The following is a 12158-nucleotide window of genomic DNA, read 5'->3' as shown; positions in this document are numbered from 1 at the left end:
TATGGGAACATGGGGGAGATATGGGGGGATATGGGGGATATGGGGGGATATAGGGGGATGGGGGAGATATGGGGGGGGATATGGGGGGGTATATGGGGGGGGATGGGGGGGAGATGGGGGGGATGGGGGGGATATGAGGAGATATGGGGGGGATATGGGTGGATATGGGGGGATATAGGGGAATATAGGGGGGATATGGGGGGGGGATGGAGGGGGATATGGGGGATATGGAGGGGATATGGAGGAGATGGGGGGATGAGGAGGACATAGGGGGGGATATGGGGGGAGATGGAGGGGGATATGGGGGGATATGGGGGGGCATGGGGGAGATGGAGGGGGAGATGGGGGGGATGGAGAGGGATGGGGGGGATATGGGGCGGATATGGGGGGAGAATGGAGTGGGTTGGGGGGGGATGGGGGGGATGGGGGGGGTGGAGAGGGATGGGGTGATATGGGGGGGATGGGGGGGATATGGGGGGGGATATGGGGGGGATATGGGGGAAATATGGGGGGGATATGGGGGGATGGAGGGGGATGGGGGGGATGGGGGGGGATGGAGAGGGATGGGGGGGAGATGGAGAGGGATATGGGGGGGGATGGAGGGGGATATGGCGGAGATATGGGGGGAGATGGGGGGGATATGGGGCGGATGGGGGGGGATATGGGGGGGATATGGGTGGTGGAGGGGAATATGGGGGGGATGGGGGGAGATGGGGGGGAGATGGGGGGGAATGGAGGGGATATAGGGGGATATAGGGGGATGGGGGGGATATGGGGGGGATATGGGGATGGAGTGGGATATGGCTGGGAAATGGGGGAGATGGGGGGGGATATGGGGGGGATATGGGGGTGGATGGAGGGGATATGGGGGGAATATGGGGGGGAAATAAGGGGGATAAGGGGGGGATATGGGGTGGATATGGGGGAGATGGAGGGGAGATGGAGAGGGATATGGGGGGGATGGAGGGGGATATGTGGGGGATGAGGGGGGATATGTGGGGGATGGGGGGGATGGAGGGGGATATGGGGGGGGATATAGGGGGATGGGGGGGATATGGGGGGGATATGGGGGGAGATGGAGGGATATGGGGGGGATGGGGGGGGATGGAGAGGGATGGGGGGGATATGGGGATAAGGTGGGGGGTGGAGGGAGATGGGGGGGGATATGGGGGGAGTATGGGGGGGATGGAGGGGGATATGGGGGTGATATGGGGGGGTGATGGAGGGATATGGGGGGATATGGGGGGGTATGGGGGGGGATATAGGGGGGATATAAGGGGGATATGGGGGGGTATGGGGTGGATATGGGGGGTATAGAGAGGGGATATGGGGGGGATATGGGGGGGTGAAGGGGGATATGGGGGGGATATGGGGGGGATGGGGGGGAGATGGAGGGGGATATGGGGGGGGATGGAGGGGGATATGGGGGGGATATGGGGGGGCATGGGGGGATATGGGGGGGGATATTGGGGGGATATAAGTGGGATAAGGGGGGATATGGGGTGGATATGGGAGGATGGAGGGGGATGGGGGAGAGATGGGGGGGATGGAGGGGGATATGGGGGGAATATGGGGGGGATATGGGGGGAATGTGTGTGGTGGAGGGGGATATGGCAGAGATATGGGGGGAGATGGGGGGGATATGAAGTGGATGGGGGGGGATATGAGGGGGATATGGGGGGGATATGGGTGGTGGAGGGGGATATGGGGGGGATGGGGGGAGATGGGGGGGAATGGAGGGGGATATGGGGGGATATAGGGGGATGGGGGGGATATGGGGGGGATATGGGGATGGAGTGGGATATGGGGGGGAAATGGGGAGGATGGGGGGGGATATGGGGTGGATATGGGGGGGATGGAGGGGAGATGGAGGGGGATATGGGGGGGATGGAGGGGGATATACGGGGGATATGGGGGGGTATGGGGGGGGAATATGGGGGGGATATGGGGGGGTTGGAGGTGATGGGGGGAAGATGGGGGGGCTATAGGGGGCAGATGGGGTGGAATGGAGGGGGATATGGGGGGATATAGGGGGATGGGGGGGATATGGGGTCATTGGGGGATATGGGGTCATTGGGGGGATATGGGGTCACTGGGGGATATGGGGTATTGGGGGATATGGGGTCATTGGGGGATATGGGGTCATTATGGGGATATGGGGTCATTGGGGGATATGGGGTCATTGGGGGGATATGGGGTCACTGGGGGATATGGGGTCATTGGGGGATATGGGGTAGTGGGGGATATGGGGTCACTGGGGGATATGGGGTCATTGGGGGATATGGGGTCATTGGGGGGATATGGGGTCACTGGGGGATATGGGGTCATTGGGGGATATGGGGTCATTGGGGGGATATGGGGTCACTGGGGGATATGGGGTCATTGGGGGATATGGGGTTATGGGGGGATATGGGGTCAGTGGGGGATATGGGGTCATTGGGGGGATATGGGGTCATTGGGGGATATGGGGTCACTGGGGGATATGGGGTCATTGGGGGGATATGGGGTCATTGGGGGATATGGGGTCATTGGGGGATATGGGGTCATTGGGGGATATGGGGTTATAGGGGGATATGGGGTCATTGGGGGATATGGGGTCATTAAGGGGATATGGGGTCATTGGGGGATATGGGGTTATAGGGGGATATGGGGTCATTGGGGGATATGGGGTCATTGGGGGATATGGGGTTATTGGGGGATATGGGGTCACTGGGGGATATGGGGTCATTGGGGGATATGGGTCATTGGGGGATATGGGGTCATTGGGGGATATGGGGTCACTGGGGGATGTGGGGTCATTGGGGATATGGGGTCATTGGGGGGATATGGGGTCATTGGGGGATATGGGGTCATTGGGGGATATGTGGTCATTGGGGGGATATGGGGTCACTGGGGGGATATGGGGTCATTGGGGGATATGGGGTCACTGGGGGATATGGGGTCATTGGGGGATATGGGGTCACTGGGGGATATGGGGTCATTGGGGGGATATGGGGTCACTGGGGTGATATGGGGTCACTGGGGGATATGGGGTCACTGGGGATATGGGGTCATTGGGGGGATATGGGGTCATTGGGGGATATGGGGTCATTGGGGATATGGGGTCATTGGGGATATGGGGTCATTGGGGGGATATGGGGTCATTGGGGGATATGGGGTCACTGGGGGGATATGGGGTCATTGGGGGATATGGGGTCATTGGGGGATATGGGGTCACTGGGGGGATATGGGGTCATTGGGGGATATGGGGTTAATGGGGGATATGGGGTCATTATGGGGATATGGGGTCACTGGGGGATATGGGGTCATTGGGGGGATATGGGGTCATTGGGGGGATATGAGGTCATTGGGGATATGGGGTCATTATGGGGATATGGGGTCACTGGGGGATATGGGGTCATTGGGGGATATGGGGTCACTGGGGATATGGGGTCATTGGGGGGATATGGGGTCACGGGGGGATATGGGGTCATTGGGGGATATGGGGTCATTGGGGGATATGGGGTCATTGGGGGGATATGGGGTCATTGGGGGATATGGGGTCACTGGGGATATGGGGTCATTGGGGGATATGGGGTCATTATGGGGATATGGGGTCACTGGGGGATATGGGGTCATTGGGGGATATGGGGTCACTGGGGGGATATGGGGTCATTGGGGGGATATGGGGTCACTGGGGGATATGGGGTCATTGGGGGATATGGGGTAGTGGGGGATATGGGGTCACTGGGGGATATGGGGTCATTGGGGGATATGGGGTCAATTGGGGGGATATGGGGTCACTGGGGGATATGGGGTCACTGGGGGATATGGGGTCATTGGGGGATATGGGGTCATTGGGGGGATATGGGGTCATTGGGGGGATATGGGGTCATTGGGGGGATATGGGGTCACTGGGGGGATATGGGGTCATTGGGGGATATGGGGTCATTGGGGATATGGGGTCATTGGGGGGATATGGGGTCATTGGGGGATATGGGGTCATTGGGGGATACGTGGTCATTGGGGGGATATGGGGTCACTGGGGGGATATGGGGTCATTGGGGGATATGGGGTCACTGGGGGATATGGGGTCATTGGGGGATATGGGGTCACTGGGGGATATGGGGTCATTGGGGGGATATGGGGTCACTGGGGTGATATGGGGTCACTGGGGGATATGGGGTCACTGGGGATATGGGGTCATTGGGGGGATATGGGGTCATTGGGGGATATGGGGTCATTGGGGATATGGGGTCATTGGTGGATATGGGGTCATTGGGGGGATATGGGGTCATTGGGGGATATGGGGTCACTGGGGGGATATGGGGTCATTGGGGGATATGGGGTCATTGGGGGATATGTGGTCATTGGGGGATATGGGGTCATTGGGGGATATGGGGTCACTGGGGGGATATGGGGTCATTGGGGGATATGGGGTTAATGGGGGATATGGGGTCACTGGGGGATATGGGGTCATTGGGGGGATATGGGGTCATTGGGGGGATATGGGGTCATTGGGGGGATATGAGGTCATTGGGGATATGGGGTCATTATGGGGATATGGGGTCACTGGGGGATATGGGGTCATTGGGGGATATGGGGTCACTGGGGATATGGGGTCATTGGGGGGATATGGGGTCATTGGGGGGATATGGGGTCATTGGGGGATATGGGGTCACTGGGGATATGGGGTCATTGGGGGATATGGGGTCATTATGGGGATATGGGGTCACTGGGGGATATGGGGTCATTGGGGGATATGGGGTCACTGGGGGGATATGGGGTCATTGGGGGGATATGGGGTCACTGGGGGATATGGGGTCATTGGGGGATATGGGGTCATTGGGGATATGGGGTCATTGGGGGGATATGGGGTCATTGGGGGGATATGGGGTCATTGGGGGATATGGGGTCATTGGGGGGATATGGGGTCACTGGGGGATATGGGGTCATTGGGGGGATATGGGGTCATTGGGGGGATATGGGGTCACTGGGGGGATATGGGGTCATTGGGGGATATGGGGTAGTGGGGGATATGGGGTCACTGGGGGATATGGGGTCATTGGGGGATATGGGGTCATTGGGGGGATATGGGGTCACTGGGGGATATGGGGTCATTGGGGGATATGGGGTCATTGGGGGGATATGGGGTCACTGGGGGATATGGGGTCATTGGGGGATATGGGGTTATGGGGGGATATGGGGTCAGTGGGGGATATGGGGTCATTGGGGGGATATGGGGTCATTGGGGGATATGGGGTCACTGGGGGATATGGGGTCATTGGGGGGATATGGGGTCATTGGGGGATATGGGGTCATTGGGGGATATGGGGTCATTGGGGGATATGGGGTTATAGGGGGATATGGGGTCATTGGGGGATATGGGGTCATTAAGGGGATATGGGGTCATTGGGGGATATGGGGTTATAGGGGGATATGGGGTCATTGGGGGATATGGGGTCATTGGGGGATATGGGGTTATTGGGGGATATGGGGTCACTGGGGGATATGGGGTCATTGGGGGGATATGGGGTCATTGGGGGGATATGGGGTCACTGGGGGGATATGGGGTCATTGGGGGATATGGGGTCACTGGGGGATATGGGGTCATTGGGGGATATGGGGTCACTGGGGGATATGGGGTCATTGGGGGGATATGGGGTCACTGGGGTGATATGGGGTCACTGGGGGATATGGGGTCACTGGGGATATGGGGTCATTGGGGGGATATGGGGTCATTGGGGGATATGGGGTCATTGGGGATATGGGGTCATTGGTGGATATGGGGTCATTGGGGGGATATGGGGTCATTGGGGGATATGGGGTCACTGGGGGGATATGTGGTCATTGGGGGATATGGGGTCATTGGGGGATATGGGGTCACTGGGGGGATATGGGGTCATTGGGGGATATGGGGTTAATGGGGGATATGGGGTCACTGGGGGATATGGGGTCATTGGGGGGATATGGGGTCATTGGGGGGATATGGGGTCATTGGGGGGATATGAGGTCATTGGGGATATGGGGTCATTATGGGGATATGGGGTCACTGGGGGATATGGGGTCATTGGGGGATATGGGGTCACTGGGGATATGGGGTCATTGGGGGGATATGGGGTCATTGGGGGGATATGGGGTCATTGGGGGATATGGGGTCACTGGGGATATGGGGTCATTGGGGGATATGGGGTCATTATGGGGATATGGGGTCACTGGGGGATATGGGGTCATTGGGGGATATGGGGTCACTGGGGGGATATGGGGTCATTGGGGGGATATGGGGTCATTGGGGGATATGGGGTCATTGGGGGGATATGGGGTCACTGGGGGATATGGGGTCATTGGGGGGATATGGGGTCATTGGGGGATATGGGGTCACTGGGGGGATATGGGGTCATTGGGGGGATATGGGGTCATTGGGGGATATGGGGTCATTGGGGGGATATGGGGTCACTGGGGGATATGGGGTCATTGGGGGGATATGGGGTCATTGGGGGATATGGGGTCATTATGGGGATATGGGGTCACTGGGGGATATGGGGTCATTGGGGGGATATGGGGTCATTGGGGGATATGGGGTCATTGGGGGGATATGGGGTCATTGGGGGATATGGGGTCATTGGGGGATATGGGGTCATTATGATGATATGGGGTCATTGGGGGATATGGGGTCATTGGGGCATATGGGGTCATTGGGGGATATGGGGTCAATGGGGGATATGGGGTCATTGGGGGGATATGGGGTCATTATGGGGATATGGGGTCATTGGGGGATATGGGGTCATTATGGGGATATGGGGTCATTGGGGGGATATGGGGTCATTGGGGATATGGGGTCATTGGGGGATATGGGGTCACTGGGGGATATGGGGTCATTGGGGGGATATGGGGTCACTGGGGGATATGGGGTCATTGGGGGATATGGGGTCATTGGGGGGATATGGGGTCACTGGGGGATATGGGGTCATTGGGGGGATATGGGGTCACTGGGGGATATGGGGTCATTGGGGGGATATGGGGTCACTGGGGGATATGGGGTCATTGGGGGGATATGGGGTCATTGGGGGATATGGGGTCACTGGGGGATATGGGGTCATTGGGGGGATATGGGGTCATTGGGGGGATATGGGGTCATTATGGGGATATGGGGTCATTGGGGGATATGGGGTCATTGGGGGATATGGGGTCACTGGGGGATATGGGGTCATTATGGGGATATGGGGTCATTGGGGATATGGGGTCATTGGGGGATATGGGGTCATTGGGGGGATATGGGGTCATTGGGGATATGGGGTCATTGGGGGATATGGGGTCATTGGGGGATATGGGGTCACTGGGGGATATGGGGTCATTATGGGGATATGGGGTCATTGGGGATATGGGGTCATTGGGGGATATGGGGTCACTGGGGGATATGGGGTCATTGGGGGATATGGGGTCATTATGGGTATATGGGGTCACTGGGGGATATGGGGTCCTTATAGGTATATGGGGTCACTGGGGGGGCAGCGTTGTCCCTATGAGGCCTTTTGGTGCCTCATCTCTATGGTTGATGAGCTGCTAGAAGGGCCGGGATCGTTGAAGTGTGTGGGGGAGTTAAACGCCGCACAGCGCCCCCAGGCGGCGTGGAGGACTAAAGGCATAATCAATTTCCACCCCCCCCTAAAAAAAAAGCGAATTAAAATGTGGGTTTTTTTACCAATTTTTTAATTGGGGTGGGGGGAGAATAAAGAAAGAGAGGCATAATGAGGGGGGGGGAAAGGAGTGATAATAACAGGGGGGTCTGTATGGGGCCCTATGGGGGTCTATAGGGCCCTATGGGGGCCCTTTCTGGGTCGCGCAATGATGACGTCACTAAGCGCATGTGTGATAACGACAGGATAGGCCCGGATTTCATTTCACAGCGCATGCTCAAAGCTAAGCCGCACCCTCAAAGCGTAGAGCATGCGCAGTAGCGCTACGCCAATGGGAGCCGCGCATGCGCCGAGATCTTCTCCATTGCCGGAACGGAAGCGGTGGGGGTGGGGAGCTCCGCGCATGCGCACAACGCGAGGAGAGCACCGGAAGTGAGAAGGGGGCTCGGGATGGATCCTATAGAGACACATAGGGACCCATAGAGACCTATAGAGACCCATAGAGACACATAGGGACCTATAGAGACACATAGGGACCCATAGAGACACATAGGGACCTATAGAGACCCATAGAGACACATAGGGACCTATAGAGACCCATAGGGACCCATAGAGACACATAGGGACCTATAGAGACCCATAGAGACACATAGGGACCCATAGAGCCCCTTGGGGACCTATAGAGACTCATAGGGACCTATAGAGACACATATGGACCTATTGAGACACATAGGGACCTATAGAGACCTATAGGGACCTATAGAGACACATAGGGACCTATAGAGACACATAGGGACCTATAGTGACCCATAGGGACCTATAGAGACCCATAGGGACCTATAGAGACACATAGGGACCTATAGAGACACATAGGGACCTATTGAGACCTATAGGGACCTATAGAGATCTACAGGGACCCATAGAGACCCATAGGGAACCATAGAGACCCATAGGGCCCCATAGAGACCCATAGGGACCTATAGAGACACATAGGGACCCATAGTGACCTATAGGGACCTATAGAGACACATAGGGACCCATAGTGACTTATTGAGACCCATAGGGACCCATAGAGACACATAGGGACCTATAGAGACACATAGGAACCCATAGAGACCTATAGGGACCTATAGAGACACATAGGGACCTATAGAGACCCATAGGGACCTATAGAGATCTATAGGGACCTATAGAGACCCATAGAGACCTATAGAGATCTATAGGGACCTATAGAGACCCATAGAGACCTATAGAGATCTATAGGGACCTATAGAGACCCATAGGGACCTATAGAGACTCATAGGGACCCATAGTGACCTATAGAGACCCATAGGGACCTATAGAGATCTATAGGGACCCATAGAGACTCATAGGGATGCATAGAGACCCATAGGGCTCCATAGAGACCCATAGGGCCCTATAGAGACCTATAGAGACCCATGGGGACCTATAGAGACCTATAGGGACCTATAGAGACCCATAGGGACCCATAGAGACCTATAGAGACCCATAGGGAGCTATAGAGATTCATAGGGACCTATAGAGACTAATAGGGACCTATAGAGACCCATAGGGACCTATAGAGACTAATAGGGACCTATAGAGACCCATAGGGAGCTATAGTGACCCATAGAGACCTATAGAGACTCATAGGGAACCATAGAGACCCATAGGATTCCATAGAGACCCATAGGGCCCTATAGAGATCTATAGGGACCCATAGAGACACATAGGGACCTATAGAGACCCATATGGCTTATAGAGACCCATGGGGACCTATGGAGACCTATAGGGACCTATAGGGACTCATAGGGAACCATAGAGACACATAGGGCTCCATAGAGACACATAGGGAGCTATAGAGACCCATAGGGACCTATAGAGACATATAGGGACCTATAGAGACACATAGGGACCTATAGAGACCTATAGGGACCTATAGAGACCCATAGAGACCTATAGAGACCCATAGGGACTTATAGAGACACATAGGGACCCATAGTGACCTATAGAGACCCATAGGGACCCATAGAGACCCATAGGGACCTATAGAGATCTACAGGGACCCATAGAGACACATAGGGACCCATAGAGACCCATAGGGACCTATAGAGATCTACAGGGACCCATAGAGACTCATAGGGAACCATAGAGACCCATAGGGCCCCATAGAGACCCATAGGGACCTATAGAGACACATAGGGACCCATAGTGACCTATAGGGACCTATAGAGACACATAGGGACCCATAGTGACCTATTGAGACCCATAGGGACCCATAGAGACACATAGGGACCTATAGAGACCCATATGGCTTATAGAGACCCATGGGGACCTATGGAGACCTATAGGGACCCATAGGGGACCCATAGGGACCTATAGAGACACATAGGAACCCATAGAGCTATAGGGACCTATAGAGACACATAGGGACCTATAGAGACCCATAGGGACCTATAGAGATCTATAGGGACCTATAGAGACCCATAGGGACCTGTAGAGACTCATAGGGACCCATAGTGACCTATAGAGACCCATAGGGACCCATAGAGACCTATAGAGACCCATAGGGACCTATAGAGACCTATAGGGACCTATAGTGACCCATAGGGACCCATAGAGACCTATAGGGTGCTATAGAGACCCATAGGGACCTATAGAGACTCATAGGAACCTATAGAGACCCATAGGGAGCTATAGTGACCCATAGGGACCTATAGAGACTCATAGGGAACCATAGAGACCCATAGGATTCCATAGAGACCCATACGGACCTATAGAGACCCATAGGGACCTATAGAGACACATAGGGACCTATAGAGACCCATAGGGACCTATAGAGTTCTATAGGAACCTATAGAGACCCATAGGGACCCATAGAGACCTATAGGGACCTATAGAGACCCATAGAGACCTATAGAGACACATAGGGACCCATAGGAACCTGTAATACCCATAGAGACACATAGGGACCTATAGAGACACATAGGGACCTATAGAGACCCATAGGGACCTATAGAGATCTATAGGGACCCATAGAGACTCATAGGGACCCATAGAGACCCATAGGGACCTATAGAGATCTATAGGGACCCATAGAGACTCATAGGGACCCATAGAGACCCATAGGGACCTATAGAGATCTATAGGGACCCATAGAGACTCATAGGGACCCATAGAGACCCATAGGGACCTATAGAGATCTATAGGGACCTATAGAGACTCATAGAGACCCATAGGGATCTATAGAGACTCATAGGGACCCATAGAGAGCTATAGGGCCCCATAGAGACCCATTGGGACCTATAGAGAACTTTAGGGACCTATAGAGACCCATAGGGACCTATTGAGACCCATAGGGACCCATGGAGACCCATAGGGACCTATAGAGACCCATATGGCTTATAGAGACCCATGGGGACCTATGGAGACCTATAGACCCCTTTGGGGTCTGTCCCACCCCATAAGGACCCATAGGATCCTCCAGGCCCCATTCAGATCCCCATGGGACCTATAGGATCCATAGGGACGGGTGCTCAGCCTGCGGCCCTATAAGATCCACAGGGACCCAAAGAAACACTACAGGACCCATAGGGACTCCATAGGACCCCATAGGACCCATAGGGACCCCATAGGACCACATAGGGAACCCATAGGACCCCATAGGGAACCCATAGGACACACAGTACCCCATAGGGACACCATGTGACCCATAAGGACCCCAAGTGACCCATAGTACCCTATAGGGACCCCATAGGACCCATAAGGACCCTATAGTAACCCCAAGTGACCCACAGGGACCCCAAGTGACCCATAGGACCACATAGGAACCCCAAGTGACCCATAGGGACACTAAGTGACCCACAGGGCCCCCAAGTGACCCATATGCACCCCAAGTGACCCATAGGACCCACAGGGGCCCCAAGTGACCCCATAGGACCCATAGAGACCCCAAGTGACCCATAGGGACCCCAAGTGACCCATAGGACCCATAGAGACCCCAACTGACCACCCCACCCCACACATTCCCACCCCATATATCCCCCACCCCACACATCTCCACCCCATATCCTCTACCCCATATATCCCTCACCCCATATATCCCTCACCCCATATATCCCTCCACCCCACAGCCCACCCCACACATTCCCACCCCACACCTCCCACCCCATATATCCCCCCCCACATCCCGTACTCCATATATCCCCCACCCCACATCCCTACCCCATATATCCCCCACCCTACATCCCCTACCCCACGTATCCCCCACCCTACATCTCATACCCCATATATCCCCCCCCCACATCCCTACCCCATATATCCCCCACCCTACATCCCCTACCCCATATATCCCCCACCCCAAATCCTTTACCCCATATATCCCCCCCCACATCCCTACCCCATATACCCCCACCCTACATCCCCTACCCCATATATCCCCCACCCCAAATCCTTTACCCCATATATCCCCCCCCACATCCCTACCCCATATACCCCCACCCTACATCCCCTACCCCATATATCCCCCACCCCACATCCCGT

General features: G+C 55.5%; 1 protein-coding gene across 1 annotated transcript in view; it reads left to right on the top strand.

Moving 5' to 3' along the window:
• MARK2 (microtubule affinity regulating kinase 2) overlaps positions 1–7937 on the top strand; it is a 37051-nt gene extending 29114 nt beyond the window's left edge. Inside the window, exon 14 of the mRNA XM_085534685.1 lies at positions 7887–7937. Within this exon, the coding sequence (XP_085390811.1) occupies positions 7887–7937 (51 nt within the window). The remainder of the gene's footprint in view (positions 1–7886) is intronic.
• The last annotated feature ends 4221 nt before the right edge of the window (positions 7938–12158 follow it).

This window comes from Coturnix japonica, unplaced genomic scaffold, assembly GCF_054131305.1.
Source record: "Coturnix japonica strain WE unplaced genomic scaffold, WE-NBRP24 Scf096, whole genome shotgun sequence".
NCBI classification, from domain to species: Eukaryota; Metazoa; Chordata; class Aves; order Galliformes; family Phasianidae; genus Coturnix; species Coturnix japonica.
This window is presented reverse-complemented; position numbering and strand designations above follow the sequence as displayed.